The following is a 25,050-nucleotide window of genomic DNA, read 5'->3' as shown; positions in this document are numbered from 1 at the left end:
AAAATATTTGCAAACCATGTATCTGATATGAGAATAATATCAAAAAAAATCTAAGGAACTCCTTCAACTCAGTAGCAAAACAAGCAAACAAAAAACACATGCACAAAACACACACACACACACACACACACACATACACAAAATAACTTGATTGAAGAATGGATGAAGGACTTGAATAGACAATTCTTCAATGTAAGACAGACCAACAGACATATGAAAAGATACTCAGCATCACTGATCAGGGAAATAACAATCAAAACAGAAGTGAGACATTACGTAACGCCTATTAGAATGCCTTTGGTAAGAAAGATAAGTATTGAGGAGATGTAGAGAAAAGGGAACACTTGCACTGTTGGTGGGAATGTAAACAGTGCAGTTCCTAGAGAAAATAAAGTATGTTGAGGCTCCTCAGGATATTAAAAAATAGAACTACCATATGATCCAGAAATCTCACTTCAGGGCATATATCCAAAAGAACTGAAATCAGGACCTTGAAGAAATATTTGCACCCTGGTGTTCACTTCAGCATTGTTCACAATATCCAAGATGTGGAAACAACCTAAATGTTCATTGATAGATGAATAAAGAAAATGTGGTATACACATACATGGAATATTATTCATCCTTTTAAAGAAAGGATAGATCTCATGTTAAGCATTCTTAACACAATATAAAAAAATATAAAGAGACTCAATATTCAGCTACTGGATTCAAGTAACATTTATAAAAAACAGATTTGTAGGCTAGGTTGTGTTAAGAGAGAAAGGATTTTCTGAATGCTTAGGTTTCACACAGTACATTAACGGTAGGCCTGGAGACCATATCACAAACTTTTTTTTTTTTTTTTGAGACGGAGTCTCACTGTGTCTCCCAGGCTGGAGTGCAGTGGCGCGATCTCGGCTCACTGCAAGCTCCGCCCCCCGGGTTCACGCCATTCTCCCGCCTCAGCCTCCCAAGTAGCTGGGACTACAGGCGCCCGCTACCGCGCCCGGCTAGTTTTTTGTATTTTTAGTAGAGACGGGGTTTCACCATGTTAGCCAGGATAGTCTCGATCTCCTGACCTTGTGATCCACCCGCCTCGGCCTCCCAAAGTGCTGGGATTACAGGCTTGAGCCACCGCGCCCGGCCCACAAACTTTTTAAAATTTGTTTTTGTTTTGTTTTCCTCTTGTGAAGAGAAACTCCTGTTTATCATAAGTCTTACTCATTAGTCTGGATTAGTGAAGAAAAAGCATATAATTAGAGGAAGGAAAATACAAGGTTAGCCCTTTTGGTCTTAGGCTGCCTCTGGATGAGGGAAATAAACAGAACTAGGAAGACAGTGGTTGTAATTTCTTCCCAGTTCCCTTCAAAACCAAGTCTCAGATGGGGACCGATAGGATTAAGCATTAAAGGATTAAAATACAGGATTTTTACATACAGATTCAAGGGCTAGGGAGAGGTTCTTTAATTTGGATTAAAGAGACTAAAATATACAAATCATCAAGGAACTGTAAGAGCCAAAGCCTTTTCTCCCGCTCTGTTTTGGAGATTCTGGAAAACACTTTATGGGCAGCTAGGACGTCACTCTGTTCACAACCTAAGAAGCTGTCACTTCCCACAATTCTTACGCAACAAGAACAGCAATATCTGAGTCTCCTGGGGAGCCTATGAGAGACAGCTGCTGAATCAGTATTGATGTGGTCCCACACCAGAAGCTGTGAGTTAGTGGATCATATAGGCTGGACAAATAGCAGTCCCAGCCAGAACTCAGGGTGATTTGCTGTACTAATGATAATGAGAGGAGACTCTAGTCAAGCTGGCAGTAAATACCAACAGGCTAGCAGATACCATGCAGAAAAGATAGCCAGCCCAGCAGTGCCTACTTGACCAGCCAAAGGAGCCCATACTATGGTGAATATAGGATTTTTTATACAGAAATTTTAATAGACATATGATGCGTTCAACATTATAAGACAGCTAAGCTACTTTTTCCTGTTTTTCTTCCTTTGTTTTATCCTTGAACATTTATAAAGAATTAATATGTACCACAATGAAATCTTTTTATTAATAAAATGACTGTTCATTTTGTAGTCCCTACTACTTATAGTAAATTCTTGGTTTCCCATTTACTTAATTCCTATTTGAAATATAAAACTTGAAATTAATTCAAATTACCATAGTTAGTTGCTTTAGTGTAGCCGTCATTAGGTAATGAAAGAAAGAAATGGGAATGAATGATGTTTTTATGTACACTGCAAGTGGGCTGGGCAATATTCAGGTCCTGAGTCTCAATATAATGGGGGCCACATAATCAGGAAATATGACAAATCCAAAGAAGGTAGGGTTTTTATTCCACAATAAGAATCCAGGTGATTGTTGTAATAATTTTGTCCAATTTCTATGTTTCAAACTGCAAATCAATAAAAATAGTCCCAATATCTTTCAGAGATGCCCATTAATAATATGTGTAAGTCTGAGCTGGCAGCATTTTAGAACACTGCTTCCACATATTTAAGAGGAAGGGTGCTGGCGAGTGACGAAATGATACCCTGAAGAACTTAGATGACAGCAAACTTAGGTGAACCACACAAACGTTTCTACTGATTTTTCAAATATTGGGTCATCAAACAGAAAGGGATATTGAAGGAGACAAAAACAACATATCCCAGTCTGATTAACTTAATACCTTCTTTAAACATATTAGAAAGGTCCATTTACTGTACATAGCAGTGATGTCCACTAGGGCTTCCCATGAGACCCAGAAGCAAGCCAAGGCCAGGCATATGAAATGAGGAAAGACAATGTATGTCTGCATACATTCCCATACTGGCTTTCCCTATATGTCACCCAAAAGTTAGGAATGAAGAAATTTTAAAAATGGTTCTAATACCCTAATTTCCATTAGTACAAGACTCTTTAGGGTCATTGTATTAGTGTAAGTATCATAGAACAGGACATAAAGAAAATTTGTTTTTATTATTTGTTTCACCTTTTCGTGAGACAAGGACCTTTGGGCTTAGACATGGCTTTTATCCCCGTAACACGTGGAATAAAACCTGACAAAACTTGAAAACATAGAAACAAAATCTGCCAAAGTGCGGATACAAAAGACTGAACTTAGGGAGCAAAATGTATTAGTACCCCCGAGACTTGACAATAAAAGAATATATAGCAATTTGTAAAGCACACTAGAGAGAACCAAGGCCTTCCACAGGAAATGAGTGATAAAGACAGCCCTGTAAGAAAAACTGGACACAAAGACTTAAGATATTTGATATTATCAGTCAGAGCTCTCAAATAAAAAATATCTCAGGTCAAAAGCACTGAACAAGTTCGGGGGGAATATAAGTGGTTACAGTAGTTCTGAGAGATGAAAAAAATTATTTTCAACAAATACTTCAATCAGACTTGTAAAATATTTTTTTCAGATACTTAGTAAGGTGCTGAAAGTGACAGGAATGAGCTGCATATTTGGTTGTTTACAATAATCTCTATACAGTCTTACTGAGGAAAATAGCTCCAATCATTCCTAAAACAAATACTTCCAGCATATAGTCCCAAATTCAAGAACTTCCACTGAGAATTTTTAAATTTAGATATTTAGACCAGACAGGTAACAGCTGAAAATTAGAGCAAAATTTCTAGTATCCAGAAAGAACAAAAGCAAGTATTCAGCTCCTGTTACAAAATTATGCATTAAAAGAGCATTTGTTTTAGCCTATGTGTAGTTCCCACATTTAAATTGACAGTAAATTCATGTAAACTCAAACAATTTTCAAATAAAAATACTATTTCAGAGCTACATTTATTTTTCCCATGTTTTCTTTTTCTTTAACAGACACCATCAACTTTTACCCCATATATCCGGAAGATGTCCGGTAGGAAATCTCATATGAAAAAGATCCTCTAGACCGGGCGCGGTGGCTCACGCCTGTAATCCCAGCACTTTGGGAGGCCGAGGCGGGTGGATCACAAAGTCAGGAGATCGAGACCACGGTGAAACCCCAACTCTACTAAAACTACAAAAAATTAGCCGAGCGCGGTGGCAGGCGCCTGTAAGTCCCAGCTACTCAGGAGGCTGAGGCAGGAGAATGGCGTGAACCCGGGAGGCGGAGCTTGCAGTGAGCTGAGATCGCGTCACTGCATTCCAGCCTGTGGGACAGAGCGACACTCCATCTCAAAAATAAAAAAAATAAAAAAAAAAGAGGAGTGAGAATAACCTGACTCTTCCACAGAGATGTAGGAGCTGCACACACACACACACACACACACGTACACATTCTCAGACATACAATTTGCAAAATCCTAAATGAACATGTTCAGGAGTGGATAGTATTGATTCTCATAAATAAATATTATGTTTAAAGTTAATGTTTGATGATCCAGAAAGGAAAATAAAACGACAGAAAAATAAATGACACCTAATTTATAGAAAATTATCTTTTAAAAATATATTGAGTGCCTGAGCTATAAATAAAAATGATGAAACAAAAGATTATTAAACCTCCAGAAATGTCTGGATTACTAACACAAATGCTTCCCACTTACTAACATGAAAGTTTATAAATCGTTGTACCTGGAAAAAAAAAAAAAAAAAAAAGTACAGGCTTTAAAATATGGTTAACGTGGAATACTATGCGCCATAAAAAAGATGAGTTAATGTCCTTTGCAGGGATATGGATGAAGCTGGAAACCATCATTCTCAGCAAACTATCACAAGACCAGAAAACCAAACACCATGAACAATGAGAACACATGGACACAGGGAGGGGAACATCATACACCTGGGCCTGTAGGAGGGTGGGGGTCTAGGGGAGGGATAACATTAGGAGAAATACCTAATGTAGGTGATGGGTTGATGGGTGCAACAAACCACCAGGGCACGTGTATACCAATGTAACAAAACTGAACGTTCTGCACATGTAACCCAGAACTTAAAGTAGAATAAAAAATAAAATACAATAAAAACAAAATAAAATGTGGTTAAGGAGGCACACTTGGCATGAGCAGAGTCAAAATGTACTCAAAATTTTTCTAAAAAAAGGATCTATCCCTCCTAAGCAAAAGCAGTTGACACGTGAGAAAGCAAACACTACATTTTGATAATAGAGTGTGTTTTATATTCTAAAAGAGCAAGTACATTTTAAATACTAGCGAAGCTTTTTCTTGGTATGAACTGCTTCTTCATGAATCAGTAATTGATATAGCTCTTTTCTGAATAGGCAATTACTAAATTTAAGAATCAAGATCTGGTCCAAATGATCTGAATTGGCTTTCTACCTTGATATATGTTTACTGCCTTCAATTTCACTTCAGTCAGTCAAACATATCTAAAACCTCCCAATTCTCTTTCTCCGTTAATGCAAGATCAAGAACTAAATAGTAATCCCGAGCTCTGAAGTCTCAACACATTTTGTGTCTTTTCATCTTCAATTCTTTATTGGAAAAAAAAAATATGGATTTACATTTGTAACACTTCAATCCTGGTCTATCTATGTCCTAAATAAGCTCTTTTCATTGAACCTATCCATACAGAGACAGAAGAAACTCAGTAAGGCAATTTAATGAAAAAAATAAAGTATTATTCTTTATGTTTCACATCTGAAAGCTCTTTAACCTTCACTCTGCTTCCTATTTTATGTAATAATTCAATCTTCATATTGCCTTCATTTGTCAATAATTGTTATAAATACCCCAATTGTGAAACATACAAAACCAACCAGACAAAAAATTCCATAAATATGATTAATATTTCCACATGAATCCAATAGTAATAGGCTTGACAAATGATTGGTTGCTAAATAAGATGATGCAGGTGTGAAAAATTTATAATTTATAATTTAAAATTTATAATTAGGTATAAAAATTTAACACCTACCCAAAATAATGATTGCTACTTGACATATCTTAGTAATTTAGTAATAATATGTTCCATACTTCATTTACTAAAAAGAAAATCTGCTAAAATTAATTTATGTTACTCAATTTTTGTGTGGGTTACAAAGCCCACCAATGATTCTCTTTGATCAGGGCATAGGTCATGAGAACTTCCAAATACAGCAGGTTAGAGTATATACTGACATGTCTACAGATTCAAGGAAGGGCTCTGGGCCTAGGAAGTTCCTAGGAGTAGTAAAATAAGAAATAATCTTCTCATTTTTCTAGTTCTTGTTTCATAGTTTAATTCCCCGGCAACCAGTAGCAACTCCCAAATCATTTCTGACTTCTGCATGTTTCCCACCTGGGACAAAAACACGCCTTCACAGCACCATGACAACCACGCCAGCAACACAAGCATTTGGGTTCATGCAGGAAAATGAAAATCCTGAAAGGAAGCTAGGAGAGAAAGGCCTACTATTCCTCATTTCCCACTGGTAGGATGTAATTACAAAAATTACTTTAACACAAAGCTTATGGTGAATGAATAGCGGGTAATTTGAGGGGAAAAGCCTAGGGCCTAGGGATTAAATTAAAAAACGTAAAATGCTGAATGATGTCATACAAGTTCAATCACCTTCCCCCCAAAAAGTAAACTGCCTAAAGCAAACTCCTTAGTGATGACAGAGTAAGCATTCTTAAGAGATAGGTAGGAGTATTTTTTTACATGAGTTTAGACAAATGATTTAATAGTAGAGGTGAAATTTATGACCCTTTAATTTCTATTAAGTATATTGTTACCAATTATAATTTCAAATATAACATAATTTTGTCCAAATTAAAGAGTTTCGAAATGTGATTTCCATGCCCCTAAATCTGAAAAAGAAGCAAATTAAACATGCCCACCATGATGAAGTAGACAAATGTGTCATAAGCATGCCAAGTTTATGTTTTTTGTTTAATGAAAAGGATGCTATTCATTTGCTAGAAACTGGCAGTGCTATGTGTTATAAATACTTGCCACTTCTGTACTAGAAGACACCATTATTTATATTGCCAAATGTAAAACTGCTTTAGATCTTATTCTTTAACGAGTAATTCTAAAGCAGAGCACTGCATTTTTGACTTTACTACTTAGTTCAATATATTTTTAAACAACTCTTCATATGTTTCACATTGTGAAAATACAACTTTCCTATTAAGAGTCAGGAAAGAAGAATCCGCTATATATAGGATTGATTGATTGTTTTTGTGTTGTTGAATCATACCGTATGATACATTATCTTAACAGTTTCAAAGCTGTGACTTTTGTTGGAAACTCAGCTGAATATTCTTAGCGGACAGGGAATAGAAATAGATATTTTCATTTGGTCAAGCTGAATAGCTTAGGGCTCTCGAGTGTGGGAGAAGCATAATTTTTGTTTTGTTTCTAGTTTTAATTTTGTTTTCTGGAGACATAAAGTCCTTCTTAACTATAGCAAACATCTTTCATAGGCTTCCAATTCTATGTAGTGTACACCTTCAGATTCTCAGTGATACACCTGAAAATGAGAGAGTAGAAGGCAAGAAGGGGCATTCTAACCATCGACGAGCCAATAACTGCTGTTTCACTCTCAAGCTAATCTCTACCCATCCCTACCACAAGAAATGTTTAGAAGGCCATTCACACTTTGACTCTGGGACATGATTATGAAAATGCACCATGCATTTTTTAATTCACTCAGTGGTCTAAAAGATCATATAACTTAATCTACTTAAATTGGACCGACTTATCATTCTCCTTTATGAAGCCTATTTCTGTTTCTCAATTTATATACCTGAATTCTGGAAAGAGAATTATCTAGTCTTCCAGATTAGAATTTCTCTCTTTCCCCGCCCCCTCCAACATCTACCCCATCACAAAACTCCAACAGTTTTACTTCAATTTCTATCCATTTGGCTCTATCTCTCCATTGCCTAGTTCAGGTCCTAATAGATTTTAATGTATAACACTTGCAACAAACTCCAGAGCTCAAATGAATGGCGGTTCTGAGGAACTAAACTGCCAAATCAAGAAATGTAGCTAGTCAATTACTGTGACAAGTAGCAAAATAGGGCAGACTGTTTACATGGGCCCTACTGATGAAATCCTGCAGGGTCAGAAATGGCTTGCTTATGATCAAAACTCCTACTGATGACTTGCTGTCAGAGAAATGTATGGAGACCATGGTTCTCAAACACATTTCACTCCAAGTAAGTTTTAGCTTATGGATTTTATTCCTCTTCCTACATAACTCATTAAGAAAGACCTCATATATTTCCTAAAATAAAATCTTGAATTAATCCAGAAAAGGCACTATTTTATATAGTGCTTTTGCTTTCATTTATAAATCAATATACCTTTCTAAACCTAATTTTTTTCAATTTTACATTTTAAAATAATGGAATACATTACAAAAATATATTCTTAATTTACAGTTGGAAGGTATTTGGTCTATGAGAAGACTTGGCTCTCCATCTTGCTACCAAGAAGTTAAAGGAAGAATTTAAAAGTTCTGAATCTGAATCACTTGTTCCCCCAGGCAAGAGAGTTACACTTCTAACGTATATGGTTACAATTCAAGATTCTCAAAAGGAGGTAAATTCATATCACCTACAACTTAATTCAATCAGAGCTTCATAAGAAGAAGGTGAAAATCATTAAGCTCATATTAACATTTATCATGGAACATTTTAAGAGAACAGAATGATTTAATTTTGATTCAAGTTTTAAGGTAATCAAGAGGTGACAGAGGAACTCCTTTTGCTCTGACCCATGACCACTGAAACTTGTCTCAGAATGTATTACTCTAGTTTGCGGCCTACTTCGACTATAATTGCAATCTTCTATTAATGACTGAAAAACTCAGTCTTCAGTGTCTGCATTATTAAAAACAACTTTTAAGTAAACTGAGTGTGTTGATGCTATTGAAATTGACATTTTAAATAATTTTCTAAAGCAATGTTCCAAATTTCTGTAATTCCATCCAATTGCTTTATGTATATGTACCCTGACTGTTAATTTCTCTATTCTATCATCTAAAAATACAATAAGTATTAAACATAGTATTTCTTGTAACTTTCTTACTTCAAGCAAAAAAAAACTCTTCTTATAAATATCAGACTAATGAAAAGTACTAGGATTAATATTTATAGAAATATACACCTTCAGGAATTGAAATGTAGTAATAGGGTACAGCTTGATGAAACTACGGTTATGACAGATGGAGCTGATGGGAGGACAGCCACAGTAACTCATCTGGCTTTCAGTTCTCCTATACAATTCCATAGCATGTGGCCTATGCTTTCCTAAAAAATATTTAACTATTGCTTTGAAAGAGGTATTAGATATTAGTAATATGCAACAACCAAGATTTACTTATAGAAAAAGCACTCTATCCTACTACCTTTTCTTTAACATAACCAGTCTTCTGATTTAGAATAACAATTTTAGAATATGAAAATTGAGATTCACCTGAAGACAATGACTAATGGTTCAACTTAAACAAAACTCTTAACATGCTAATCTTCTGCAAAGATATTAAATATTAACAGTTAATTAAATAACAGCTGGCATTGATCAAGCACCCATTTTTGCTGAATACTACATTCAGCAATTTGCATATAAGTCTAATACTTATTACAATTGTGCAATATCTATTACTTCTTTTTTCATAAAAAAAACTGAGGCTCAGAGAGGTTAAGTACTAATCTAAGGTAACAACAACTTGGTGTGCAGAGCTATTATTACTCACACCAAGTCTAACTGCAAAGCCACTACAGTGACTCTATAAGCTAGGCACACATTTTATAATACTGTATTTATTAATATAGTCCTGTTGTTTCAAATGAGAAATTTCTTTAAAATTTTCAAGATGTGTTAACTTTAAAGTTATCTTAAATTGCACTATTCTATTCATAAATAATTTTAGGAGAAGTTAGTAGCATCTGAAAATCAGACGACTAGGTAACAAGTCTCAAAAGGCAATCTAGAAGAGAAATTATTTCTAAAGAGGAAACTCTTTATTCTTAATTAAGAAAGTTGTCCTGGCAAATGTTAACAGACTTTTTGAGATCTGGTTAAAAAAAAAATGGATTCCCAAATTTTCTTTTTCTCCACAGAGGAAATTTTATATCCAATGCATAAGCATATCTCCTTAATACTAAGTAACTTTCAGGTTTAATTTAAACAAACAAACAAAAATAGAAAATTTTTACGCAACATAATTTACTTGACTTTAGCAGTTCTAGCCTAATTTGAAATAGAAGTCCACAGAAGAATTTGATTCACTGTCTCCTCCATATAGTAAAAGTTTTGCAAAATAGATTTTAAAGTCAAGTAGCATTATTATTTTCAAATATATCCATCACACTGGTCTTAAAACAAAAAGCAACTGTTTGTCATGTCAATATATGTCCTTTAAAAGGTTTAAAATAACACTGATAATTCATAATTAAGATACTTCTGTAAAGCACAAACCACAAATATTTTCAAATTTCAACATAAGCTAGAGAACCAATAGTTTTAATATAAAGGTATTAAAAGAAGTCATATCAGGGATATATAACACACTGGAATAAATACCTGTAACATATACTCTATGCATTTTTTTAAAAGCAAGCCAAATTTCATGATTTATAAAAGTAAACTTCTTTTGCTACCTCCACAATATACAGGAGCACATGACAATCACATTCTCTTACTTGATGACAGAGTTATTTTCATAATATCTTAAAATTATATTTCATTATTAAGCTTTGTCAAGATGCCTACCTCTGTAGTGGAAGTCTTTGGACATGTCTATGGGAGCCTGTTCTACTGCTGATCTCTTGTAGACAACATGAATCCTTCCTTTTTCTTCCTCCATCTGTTTACCTCTTTCCAAGGGTTCAATGAAATACTCTTCATTATCACTTTTTATCATTCCAGCCTAGAGAAAGCACAAAATGTGTTAATTTAAAAAAGAAATATCTATCATCTTCAGCTCACAAGCACATCTTTTTAAATGTCAAGAATATGACTTGTGAAAACTAACGCTTTTTCTTTCCACATTTGGCTATAAATTTAAAATAGTTATTAACTATCAGTAATTCATATAAGGTAGAAATTCACATATGACAGAAATGAAAAAAATTCATATTAAGGTACTATAGAATACAAAATTTACATAGGATGAGAATAGGGAAATCATACAACATATACATTTTATCAAACTAGAAAATAAGTGCATTTGTATGTTCTACCTGGTATTTTATATCTAGTAAGAATCATATGGGATACATAAATTCAAAAAATCTCTAATTTCCCATAATAACCCACTGTGGAGCAGTTTTCCACACATTACATACTTTTTCACTTATTTACATCTTCCTCCCAAACAAGGTGGCATGACAGAAATGAGTTCCATGCTACATTCAGTATGTAAAGTTACTTCTTTAAAATAGTCTCAGTAAGCTTCTGTGGAAATTCCACATTTCTAGAGCTTATGAATTTGAAGAACTAACTCATATTTGTCCTAGCTTAATCTAACTTTATGATTAAAATTATAACTTTAATATATATTTATATATATGTATACCCCTCAAACTGCAGCCTTTCACACTGAAAAGCCTATTCTTACTTTCAGTTCCTTCTATCTCTCTATTGTTTTCTGATTCTGTTTCATCTTTTAATTATTCAGAAAACACCAGGCCTATAGTCAGTACTACAGCTGAAGAAAAATGATGGTTTTTTCTAAAATGTGATATTTCTTAAACATCAAGTCCACATTACAGTCAAGTCGTTGTGGCTCATGTTTCTACTTTAAACATCATACAATAATATGAAATATTAATTTAAATATAAGCACATTTATTTGAAAACAAAATTGGAACAAATAATGTGTTAGTGTGGAGATTGTACTTATTTTGAAAATACATATCAGATTTAGAGATGCCATATTTTTTCTCAGACCTTTAACTTATTCTGTATTTTCACATATGAGGTCACTGGCTCTCGGGCCACATGGACAAGGGAGGAGTTTCTTACTCCTTCCAACTATGTTGATATCTTTGCCATTATGCTGTCAAGCAACATAGAAATGAAAGGGAGGGGAGGTGTCCTTTACCAAAGAGCGTATGTTTTCAGCAGATATATATAATATATTATATATTATATATGTGTATATATATATTATATTATATATTATATGCTGTATATAATATTATATATTATATATGTGTGTATGTATATATTCAACAAAGATGCCTATGACTATAGCTTTTCTGTTGCACTCAAATCTGTCCTTTTCCTTTCTGTTCTGACTTCTACAACTGGGTATGGTATTTCCCTTCTTCCCCTTTGTAAGCCTCACAGGGATCTTAAAAGCTATGCCATCTCCATATGCCACTTCTGCACTTGCCTTTATGATGTGCACTACAAACAGCCCTGGAACCTATGGGGCCATGTCTCACAAGAAAACATTACTACAACTCTTCTACTATTCTTGGCCCATACCCTCTGGAACAACCCTCTAGCTTTCACTTAAAAGAGCATTGAGCTAGTGGGTACTTAGTAGTAAAGCTCATCTTCCAGATACTCCAAAAATTGGAGTTTCTTTCTTTACCTAATTACTTTACACTTAGTCATGTACTATGAAATACACAGTATTTTTCAAAAGTTACATAGTTAATTATTCCCTATTCAGAGTTGTTCCTATTGGTTAATAGATTCACCTCTTCTACAAATATAATTTCCAACATCTTCCTCATGCTTTCCAATTTTAATTTTAATCTCTTCTATATTATGGTCATATTAGTTTATCTCCTATTACCAGTAATTCCAACACTCACTGCTATTGGCCTTCTCAGGCATTAATGAATTAATGTCCATAAACTATATCCAAACTAAGCACAAACACAGTAAACATATAAAAAGTTAATAAAATGTATAAGGCTAAAATGTTATCTCATCCCTAACACCATCTGTTGGTAGCAAAAAGCGTGAACTGGCTTTATCCTGGAACGATAGGTCTGTTTTTATATATGGAAGTTTATAAGGGGAAGTACATCAGCATGGGAGTTTCAGTATTCATCTTTATTCCAGTCTTTTCTTTGCTCCAAATCTGCTATCACTGCATTCTGTAACATCTACATTATCCTCCCATCCTCCTAAATCCACTAACATTTCCTTAGTTATAAACATCATCATTATTTATTTGGATGACAAAAACTCCCTATCTTAAGATTTTCCGAAGATCATAATGATTCTCCCAGATGAGTGCCTGACTCAGGGAAGAAACAGTGCCACTGAAGCGGTCAGCGACTCTGAGCAATGGGCAATGGCTATTGCAGTCACTTGAAAGTGACAGGGAGGGCAGTGAGGATTAGCCCACGTGCCTATTGAAAACACTTCTCCATATCTGCTACGGCAAACATTCAAATTCCAGGCCACATGATGTTATTTTATCACACTAAGCCACAGGTAAAACAAAATTCAACACAATTAAACATCTCATTTAGAAAGCAAAGAAAATTTAAGTCAGACTGAGTCAGTATTAGTGACAAGGCAAGCGTTGGATCAAGTGATGTCCAATAACTCCATGGACCCGAAATCTGAAAGTCGGCCCTTTTATTTATTAATTTCAGTAAAGTTTAATGAAAGAAAGTACTTTATATAAAGCACTGTACTAAATATAGTAATAAATGAGAAATCCTGAAAGACAGTTCATTTGTCCTCATTTGATTCAATCCAGTCGAATAAATAAAATATATGCCTACTGAAATTCAGTGAGTATGCTATGGAAAGTCCAGAAAGGAATTGACAGGACAGTTGATAGTAAAATCAAGTAAAATTTTTTTCCTCCATAACCTCACCAGACACAGAAAACTTAGTAAGAACTGTTGATTTTTCACTCGAAATTATCCAGTATCTATTTCAACTGAAATGTACCTAGTCCACATCACAATAAACCTTCGCTTTGGCCACCGTTACCGTTCACATGATGTACATATTCACCTAGTGTGGCAGCCAAAATTGCCCTTTAACATTATCATATTAAATTTGGAGAAATTTGAATTTGGTAGCAAGTGGAGCAAGCATGTAAGAGCTCAAAACATCAGGTGCTTCTTTCCCACTCACATAAAGCTCAGGATGGTTTTGGATTGGCCAGGAAGGGTTTCTACTCCACACAGCCATCCAGGAGTCCAGGCTGACAGTGGCTCTATCATCGTAATATAATCTTCCAGTATGCCTAGTCAAAACGGGAAGCAGTCTGAGGAAGCCCACATGGGAAATTTTTATGAGCTCGCCCTACTCGTGCTATTCACCATTTCCACTTACTGCCATAGATAGGATACAGTTGCATGGCTCACAGCCAACTGCAAAGAGGGCCAGGAAATGTAAGCTGGCTGTATGCCCAGAGAGAAGAGACAAATGGATTTTGATGAACAGATGGAAGTCTCAACCTCCAAAAAGATCATGCCACTCCTTTGCTTAAAACACTTTAATTGCTCCCCATTGCACTTAACACTGCACTCATTACTTTGGCCTTCAAGGCCCACATCACCTGTGCTGCCCACCATCCTCAAGTTTGCCATTCTCAGTGTCCTCGTGAGGTCCCAACCTCAGGGGATTTTGTTCAACTTTCTTTTTCTGTTTCTATTCCCAAGGTCCTTATAACCTCAGGTCTTTGCAATGCCATTAGTTCTGCTTAAAGAGCCTTGGTTCCACCACATCACACTTCCCTAAGCTGGCTGGTTTTTATTCTCCAGGTTTCAAGTTAAATGTTATCTCCTTAAAATGATTTACTCACTCCCTCACCTCACAAAAATGAGGTGCCCCAATCTAAATTAGATCCTCTCTTAGCCAATTATTCTAACTGAAAGTAATGTGTTCTTTTCTCTCCTGGTCCTTAACACAAATTTCAAGGGTGTATTTAGCTGAATGTGAAATCTATGGTTCTCTCTCTCCCCTGTGGAACTGTTAGCTACTAAGGCACATATATCTAGCTTAACCCACCTTTAGTCTTTTTTTTTTTTTTTTTTGGAGACGGAGTCTCGCTCTGTCGCCCAGGCTGGAGTGCAGTGGCCGGATCTCAGCTCACTGCAAGTTCCGCCTGCCGGGTTTACACCATTCTCCTGCCTCAGCCTCCCGAGTAGCTGGGACTACAGGCGCCTGCCACCTCACCCGGCTAGTTTTTTTGTATTTTTTTTTTTTTTTTAGTAGAGACGGGGTTTCACTGTGTTAGCCAGGATGGTCTCGATCTCCTGACCTCGTGATCCGCCACCTTTGAGTCTTAAGCTCCATCACAATTGCTGGCACAAAATATGTATTCAATAAAGTTCTGATGAAAAATTACATGAATGAATGAATGACACAAATGAGGGAATGAAGAACTTTTAGAATTTCGGTGATTTTCCAAAGACGGGAGTATTGCTATAGTGGGGATAGAAGAGAAGGAATTAGAAGTGAGGCCATTCGAGGGGAGCAACAGTTCTAAAGCAAGCTTGTCCAACCTGTGTCCTGTGGGCCACAGGCAGCCCAGGACAGCTCTGAATGCAGCCCAACACAAGTTCATAAACTTTCTTAAAACGTTATCAGATTTTTTTGTGATTACTTTTAAGCTCATCAGCTGTTGTTACTGTGAGTGTATTTTATGTGTGGCCCCAGACAATTCTTCTTCCATTGTGGCCCACGGAAGCCAGAATACTGGATACCTCTGTAAGTACAAAAGTTCCTGGTACACATGTGGATAGCAAGCAAGCCCATTCAGGGAACAGTTCATGCAGGGTGGCTCCAAAACAATGTCACAGAAGACTCTTAGTACTACCTTGGGTCAGAATTTTAACATGTAGAAACAGAGAACCAAAAAATAAATAAATAAAAAAGAATGTTGATCAGATGGACGAGAACAAAACACTATTTTCATATTTCTCTGATGATTAAGTGCCAGATAGAAGCAAGCAAGAAGCTAAAATAACAGTCCAGATACAAAAACTGGCAATGGGAAGAGAAAAGGTCAGGGGAGTGGGGAAGGAATTAATTTAAAAGTGATTTCAGGAAAAAAAAAAAAAAGTGGTACTTTTTAAAATATAAGCTCCTCTACTCAAAACCTTTTAAGGTCTCCCCTTCTCACTCAGATTAGTAACCAAAGTTCCTACAGAGTCTACCTAGGCCCTCCCTGATCTCAGCATCACTGCCTTCAAGACTCCATCACCTCTCCCGCCTCATCTGCTCACTCTCTTCCTTGTTGGCTTCACTCCAGCCATGATGGGCTCCTTGCTGATTCTTGAATACTTAGGGGGTGTTTCCCTTTTAAGACCTTTACACTGGCACTTTCCTCTACTTGGAATCCTCTTCCCCTAACACTCTGCATGGCTAACATTTTCACCTCCTTTAAGTCCTTGCTTAGGTGTTGCTTCTCAAAGAGCATACACGGACTACCCATCTACTTCTCAACCCAGCACCCCCAGCCTCTTTTCCTACACTGTCTCCACTGCACTTATTGCCCTCCAACAGACTGGATCACTTAACTGCCTATCATGTTTATTGTTTATTGTTAGTAACCCACCACTGCCTTGCTGGTCAGGAATCACTTCTTGGTCTGCTTTGTTCAACTATGTATCTCAAGTGCCTAAAGCAATATCTGGCATAAACTAGACACTCGATAAATACCTGATACATGAAAAAACATCAACAAAGAAGGAAGGCACAATCTAAGATTACATCTTAGTTTTGAAGTTGGATGACTATGAAATTAATGTTTTCATTCACAGAAACAGGAAAGTCAAAATGGCAAGATGACTGGAAAACAGGAGAAAAAGTTAATGTGTTTTGTTTTAACCATTCTCTTGAAATAGTGATGGAAATTCCCAGCATTCAGTAGAGAAATACAGAATTGTAATTCAGAAAAAAAAAAAAAAATTGTCACAGCCACAATGGATTTGGAATACATCTTCTCAGAGGCAATAGCAAAAGCTGTTAACAGAAATGAAGAAGAAAAGTACATAAAGAGATTTGAGGGAGGGTCAATAGAGAATCCTGGGAAATGACCATATAACCTTAGGAAACTGTCATATAGGAAATTCCTAAAATCTAAATCCTAGACCATGGCCTATAAGGCCCTCCATGTCCTAGCATTGTCTATTTTTCTGGCTTCTAACACTTTATGCCTTGCTCTTTCTGCTCTAGCCACATGGTCCTAGTCCCACTGGCACTACCCCACTTACATCAGTTAGCATCGCTTTCACTCTCTATCCCGACTTTTTCCCTTCCAGTATGACTAGATGATTTGCCTGGCCCCATTCCGTATATAAGCTTCACATGGGCATGGGCTTTGCCATATTCACTGCTATGTCATATCCCAGGGACTAGCACAGTGCCTGGCTCAAAGTAGGTGCCTAACACTTGAGGGAGCATAGGAGAAGAAATCAATGTAAGTTATGGAAAAGTGAAGATAAAACACCTTAGATTTAGAAGGAAACTGAAAAGGAATGATGAGAGATAGGAGGAAAACCAAGAAGAGTGTCATGGGCACCTAGTAGGATAGAGTTTTGTCAAAGTAAAAGTAACTGCAGTGAAGAAGACACAGAGAATGAAGTTTGTGAGAAGGAAACTAGGCATGCAAAAGCATTTAATTACAGTAGTGGGGGCTGATGAGATATTACAAGGAATTACAGAAAGGGTCAGTGTCAAAACCACATATTTTTCAGATCCCAGAATATTCACAGCCATTAGAGGTAGATTCTTCTGCACTTCTTCCTGTCACATCATATTAATATTTCTCTGTGTAGCTACCAAAATTGGAGTGACTATTTTTAAAGTACCTGAGGTTTTAGACAAGTCTTTCCTATACATACTTAAGAAAGGAAAAAATCATCAGTAGTAATAACTAAATAGTCAAAGTTCTTTTATCCACTAGAATGCCCATTTAGGTAGTCATGCACTATCATACATAACCCTCAGTAAAAAATTCACATTCCTGCTCTCAGGTCTGCAACATTTTATTTCACAGGATATATTTAGCACATATGACAATGAAGTGACTTAAGGAATAAGTGTGCACAAAATTCTAAGTACTACTATTATTTATAATGAAACCAGAAATATATGACTTAGAAATACACATACAATTATATATTCTCCTGAGGGATTCCATTTAAAAAGATGCAATCATTTTTAATTTATCCTTAATGTCAATTAATCGACATACAATATCAAGATAATGTTCTATAAATTTCCCTATATAACATAAAGTCCTTCATATAAAGTACTGCATTGATATAGAATCTCTGCAATGATACGTGAAATATTTATTGTTTCCCAAACTATTTTCCAAAATTTAACACTAATTTTTAAAAATATTTATGTTTAGTATAGCATTAAGTACATTATGTTAAACATATTTTATTTTGCTCTAATTCTTCATATAGGCTCTCTGACAGCATTTCGGAGGGGATATTTATAAAACAATGATGTGTGCTAAAAAGCCAGCTGCAAAATTCCCCTCATCTGGTCAACTCTTCCAGCTACATCACTCAACTCAAACACTGCCAAGCATTCAGAATTAAGTCAGATAGCCTCAGATGATGAAAACAGCGATCACAAAGGCCACACTCCTTACTCACTAGGAGGGGTCCTCACAGCCATATTTGAAGCCCAATTCTAATAAACTAGGTTAGATAGTTTTCTAACTCTCATCAGAGCATAAATGGCAAATGAGAACAAGGGGTGTGGGGTATAGAGAGTTTCAGATGAGATAATGTCTATGAATGCCCTTTATAAAGTCCTACAAGAAATGTAAAACACTGGTTTTTATATGTCTATAATAATAAAAATCAGACATCAAGAGAAGAATAAATTGTATTTAAGACAAAAATCAGTCTAAGTGACATTTTTTTAAAAGTTCCATCAAAAATTACAATATTTTCTTAAAATTCTGTGTCAAATATTCTAAAACACTTATGCCATGGACACATTCCATTTCTAATTGTAACAACTAAACATTTTATTGCAGTTCTTCTCAAATCTGCTAAGGAAAGAGAATAGAGATGGGTAGCTTTTTTTTGGTGCCTCATGAAATAGGTACCAATCATTTAACATAGAATTGCAGCTGAAACTAAATATTTACCATTTTATGCTAAATCTGTTACAATCTTACACTAGTTCATAGCACAGAAAGGCATAGTAAGTTTTAAATGTCTGGAAAAGATGCTGAGAAAAATGTATATCAATATTGTGTGTGTAAGAGAGAGAATATGTGTAAATATAATAGTCAAGTAAGACTATCATTATACTTTAGTGGTACAACAACATGATTTTAGTTTGCTAAGGTTCTCTGAAAACACATTCTGAGAATCACCGTTTCACTGTTATTTCCTCAAACATCTGTTGTATCAATGTTCCAAGCAAACACATTGTGTAATTCCATTTACAATTAGAATGGACAGATTTTACTATATGCAGATGATTTCTAAATATTTCCTGAATTTCAGGCAGCATTTCAATGGCCTCTCCAGAATTTCTGCAAAGGAAGGATTGAGGAAGGTAAAGTGGTTGAGGAGGGCTGGAAAGTAGAATGACTAGTACCGTTCTGAAGCTGTATTCGCAAACCAAAAGTACTATCTCTCTACTTAAATAAAAGAAACTCAACTATTGAGATGTATTCAGACAGAGTACATAAAGAATAAGAGTAGCTGGAATAGCCTCCAAGCCATGCCTTCGATTTCTATAAAGCCTTCCCTTATTCTAAAGCCAGAGGGAATTTTTATCTCTTTTGAACTCCCAGAATTTTATGTATATTTCCATGGCATTTATCATTTTGTCAGCTTTGTACTACAATTATTTATATTAACTGTGCTAGTGCCTGGAAATTAAGAGATGTTAAATAAGATGTTAACTGTATCCAAATATAAACCTGATTAAATGCCAAATTTACATTGGAGTTTAGTTAGCATTTCATTCAACAATAACCCTTCCAGATGCTTTCTGTATCTCGAAAGCATCTCCTGCAAATGGCTAGAGTCCTACATTAAAGAAAAAAAAATAATGCCATCTCAACCCACAATTCAATTAATTGTTAAAGCAAATGGATCTAACCTTAACAAGGGACATTAGATATTACCATTTCAGTTCCCTAGAGAGCATAACCTTCAACCCTCTGCTGCCTGATTCTTATCAAAATACAAGTGACAAAAAATAAAATTTGAGAAATATTTCCTGAAGGCTAAAGGATTTTCTATACATCCATTCTAATCCCTCTAATTTTCCCTAATCTCCATTACCAACTCCTGCTTCCATTAAGCCAGGCCACAGTTATTTGGGATCCTAATAGAACTGATTTTATTCAACTATACTAAAATGTTAAAACACCTGCCTAGAACGAAGATGATTACACAAAAAGAGCCCTAGGAAGCTCATTACTGTAGTAGCAGTGCATTTGTCACTGAGGACCTTTCTCAATGTCATACCCTGTTTGTTGCATGACAGTCCTGGGGAAACAAAATCACAGACTTTAGTAACAGGAACAGTTCTTCTTCTCCCAAGAAACTAGTTCATTTTTATTACAAACACTGAATATTATATAACCAATCAGAATCTGAAAGAAAACTCAGAGTCAAATCTGTATCCTACTTTAGGAGAGTCTTGTGCCATAAATCCTTGGATACTAACTTTTTATTGGAGGTTATTTTTTCTTTTTTTATGTTCTCTTCTTGCTGACTTATTTTATTGTCAATATTTTATTGTATGAATGTATAAGCTGCTACATATTCTTTGTAATATTGAAGAGGGTAGGTACTTGTTGAATGACATGTAAGTCCTATATTTCAAGCTAAAGCTACAATAACATTATGGTTTAACTGATGTGAAACAAGAAAGCATATTCCTCCAGAAACTTGTGAATTATGGGATTAAATGCATTAGCAATGCTTAGCATTATCCAATGTTTCAAAAATATATGAGTATTCTTAGAAAAAGTTGAGGATGCGTAAATTATTATTTGCATTATTCTTAGCAAAATGTGATAATTCATAAGCCTAAATCTTGTTTTTCTTTTATTTCTTAATGATTCACACTATACAATGGTCACACAAATATAAAATATATAAAACATATTTATTTTTAATATGGGCATTTGATTCTATGTTGCTGTGGATTCTATTTACATTAGTAAATGCATATACCCAAACTATAACTTCACTCATCTTGGCAGAAGGCATATCTGAACCAAAATAGCAGGCTTTCTGTTATTTATTTATTTCCATTGATTTGGAAAATATAAAAGCAGGTCAAATAACAATATAACAATAAAAAACTAAATTAGCTTGGGTGCAGTGCCTCATGCCTATAATCCCAACATAGTGAGAGGCCAAGGAGGGTGGATCACTTAAGCCAGGAGTTTGAGACCAGCCTAGGCAATATAGTGAGACCCTATCTCTACAAAAATAAACAAATAAATTATCCAGGCATATAGGCATGTACCTGTGGTCCCAGCTACAGTGTTGAAAGGCTGAGGTGAGAGGACTTGCTTGAACTCTGGAGGTCAAGACTGCAGTGAGCCATGATTGTGCCACTGCACACCAGTCTGGGCAACACAGCAAGACCCCATCTCAAAAGAAAAGAAAAAATAAAAACTGAATCAAAGCAGTCATCCACTCTACTTCTTTCTAGGGTGATTTTTCCTAAAAATTAAATTAGGTGGGTAGAAAAAAAGGATCGGCCCTATATTGTTTTTCTATTGCTGCCAAAACAAACTGCCACAAATGTAATGGCTTAAAACAACACAAACTTATCTTTCAGTTCTGTAGATCAGAAGGCTGACTGGTGTCAAGGTGTTAGCAGGGACAATTTCCAAAAGCTCTTAATGCACTGGTACTATTTTCTTTCAACCTAACTTCTCACACATGCCAGTTCCACTCTTTCTCAACACCCCTTAGAACTCATTGAATTCATTAATCATTCCCAGGCTACACCCCTCCCAATTCTAATGTAAATGAAGAGAACCTAAGCTGAAAGTTTCAAGAACTTCCTACTTGAGGTGGCAGAGTGGGGTCCAAGAAATTCCACTACATTCCTCTTTTGAGTGTCAAACACTTCTTTCCAAGTCTCTGCTGGTAACAACCATAGCCAGCTGTATCAATGACCTTTTTATTCAGCTGATTATGTTGCACGTTCTCAGGTAAGCTCTGTTCCACGCAAAGTGACATCATGAGGAATAGAGGTAAGGCACAAGTATGCATTTATCGGGGCTCTGTGCTATAATACCTTGCCCAAGAGGAACAGAGAAAGAGATGAGTAAAGAAAACCAATCTGCAACTCAGAGCTCGAAAACAGCAGAAGGAAAAGAAAACAGAGACCAAAAAAAGAAGAAAAAAAGAAGAGAAGAAAGGTTAGTTCAATCAATCTCTATGTTCCAAATTCAGAGGGATGGCAAAATGGAAGAGAGAAAGAGCACAAGTGAGAGGCAAAGAGACAGGACATGAACTTCTGAGGAGTTCTTCTGCCTTTTACTGCACAGTAAATATCCACTCCAGCCCTTCTCCATCTCCTAATATGTTACATGCCTATTGTAGGTGTGCTGCAACACACACAATGTATCTGTTGCTAAAATTCCATAAATAAAGGTAAAATATTGAAAAATATTGAAAATGTACAGAAAATAAAGTTGATGTTTTTTCCTTTTGTGAAAGAAAATGAAGTTAAAAAAATGAGATTATGCAACACTTTAAGGACCTTTTGTCATTTAAAAGTCAGTTTATTAACTGAACACCTAAAAAAACATTATGGGTACTGTGGCTTACCCATCGCTATTGTACTTGTGCAATTACATGGGGAATGGATGGGGACACAAGAAGTGAGGAAGAGGAAAAATGATATGAAGGAAATTGAGTTTGAAGATGAGTTGAAGGAGAGGTTCCACCTATCCTAATTTTCTGAAAGTCTTAATAGTCTCTAGTAAAATGCTTTTCATAAGTGTTTGACATTTATGAAATTCATGGCATATAAAATTTTATCCATTAAAAAAACTCTCAGCTACTTTTCATAAAGAGTATAAATCGTTGCTTACTGTATCTGTTTTAGTTTTTCATGTAGGGCTTTTCATGTTAAGATATTTTACCTAGCAGTTTTCCTTAGTTATGATGAGGTGTATAAGGACATACAAGAAAACCTCTAAGAAAAGACTTATATTGGATGACTAAAGCCATAATAGGATCAAAGACTGTAAACCTTAATTTTATTAACCTCATCAATTCAGTAAACCAAGAACTGCTGATTAAATGCTCATTTTTTTTTACGCTTTCCATTTTAACATACCTAATTGCCAAGCTAAAAGATAAGATGAATCTACCTTGTTTTAGCATAAAGGAGAAACCCTAGCTTGGTTGACACAGGACTTGGGTTCGGGTCGCAGCTTTGCTATTAACTAGCGTTGCTTGTGAAAAGTCATTTAAACTCTCTGGAGCTCAGTTTCATAATCTAAAAAATTAAAAGAGTATGACTAGATAATCTCTCAGATGTCTCCCAATTAAAATTATTTTATTATTTAAATTATATTTTAATATTAGAGCTCCCAAGACATGAATTTGAAAAGCTGCTCCCTGCCAATATCCCGAAACCCACTTATTCCCATAATAAATAACTTAAAAGATGTTTGTAAGACTCATATACTTAACTCCTTAAGAAAGTAGGTCACAAACTTTAGTGTGCCAAAGAATTTAGGTCCCAACCTCAGAGACTTTTCCATGTTCCAACTCCAGAGAGTCTGATTCAAAAGGACTGGGATGGTGATCAGAAATCTGCAGTTTTAACAAGCACTTCAGATGCTGCAAATAGTAGTTGCCTGGAAATCACAGTTTGAGAAAAACTGCCTTAAAATTAATGTGCCAATCAAAATGAATTTTTGGATGTTTATTCTTTTGCTCCAAAATGAATTTTAAGATGACTATTTAAAGGAAACATGAATAAATGGAACCTATGAATTCAACTATATGTAATAATTGAAATACATAATAGTCATCTGCTAAAGATATAGTAAGTCCTATATACATTTCACAGGTTTTTAAAATTTTATAGAATAACTCAAGGTGTCTTAACACATATTAAAAAAACATATTCTTTCATTCAGTAGAAAATAGATATCTACCAACAGTCAGTTGTTACAGGAGGGAAAAAGCTTTAGAAGATCCAACAATTAAAAAATAGTTTAAGGGAAATGTAAAATCCAAAAGATCCTAATGCTTTAATCTTAGACATTACTCAAAAAAGCATTATTAAACATATCAAAGTGCATGATCATCCTGAACCTTCTTGAGTCAAGGAGATTAGTGACTGATAATTACTAAAGCTAGGATTATGCATTATACTACACTTTGAGGATACATATTAAAGATATAGTCACTGCTCCTAAAAAGATAAGTTAGATTCTAATCAACATTAATAGGGTTAAAATTAGTAGTGACAGGTATAATTTAAAGTATAGGAATTCTGCGTGTAAACAGGAATTCAATCCAGGTCAGTTCAACTATTCCTTCAGTGCTTGCTATTTTCCTTCTGCGCTTGCTATTTTCCTTCTGCAGTTGGGTGAATACAGAAAAGACCAATTCATGGTCAACGTCTCCTGGGCAGTGTTTTTCAAACTTCAAAGTGTAAATAAATCACCTGGAGACCTTGTCAGAAACAGATTCTGATTCAGCAGGCTAAGACTCAGTACTCCTAATAAATGCCCAGGTAACACTGATGTTTCTGGTCCCTGAACAACAGTTTGAGTAGTAAGGCCCCAGGGCATTTCAACCTTATTGTGTTGAAAAAAGAAAATTCCATGAATCAAATTAGGTCACTGTGGTAGATTGTATTTTCCAAAGATGGCCATATTACAATTGTTCTTATCCCACATGCTTTTACAAGTGTGACCTTGGCACTCCCTCATCAAGAGATAGAGTTTAATTTCCCTGCCCTTGAATCTAGGCCAGCTTTCATGACTCACTTGTCACCAAAAGAATGTGGTAGAAGTGTCACTGCAGGACTTCTGAGCCCAGATGACAAGTCTTGCAGCTTCTGCTGTGGTCTCATGGAACACTCTCCCCAGCTGCTTCCTCTCAGAGCCCAGCACCCAAACTGGGATATTGGGGGAACCCGCACCTGATAATTCAACATGGGTTCTTTTCTATTTCCCTGAGTGTTGGCCGGTCTGAGAAA

The 25,050-nt window shown here is 35.6% G+C and overlaps 1 protein-coding gene across 1 annotated transcript in view; it reads right to left on the bottom strand.

The window, feature by feature from the left end:
- Positions 1-25,050, bottom strand: part of ADAMTS3 (ADAM metallopeptidase with thrombospondin type 1 motif 3) — a 281,280-nt gene that overhangs the window by 125,478 nt on the left and 130,752 nt on the right. Inside the window, exon 4 of the mRNA XM_025385984.1 lies at positions 10,651-10,807. Coding sequence (XP_025241769.1) covers positions 10,651-10,807 — 157 coding nt within the window. The remainder of the gene's footprint in view (positions 1-10,650; positions 10,808-25,050) is intronic.

The sequence above is a fragment of the Theropithecus gelada genome, chromosome 5 (genome assembly GCF_003255815.1).
Source record: "Theropithecus gelada isolate Dixy chromosome 5, Tgel_1.0, whole genome shotgun sequence".
Lineage (NCBI taxonomy): Eukaryota > Metazoa > Chordata > Mammalia > Primates > Cercopithecidae > Theropithecus > Theropithecus gelada.
Note: the sequence above shows the minus strand (reverse complement) of the source record. Positions and strands in the feature narration are given on the sequence as shown.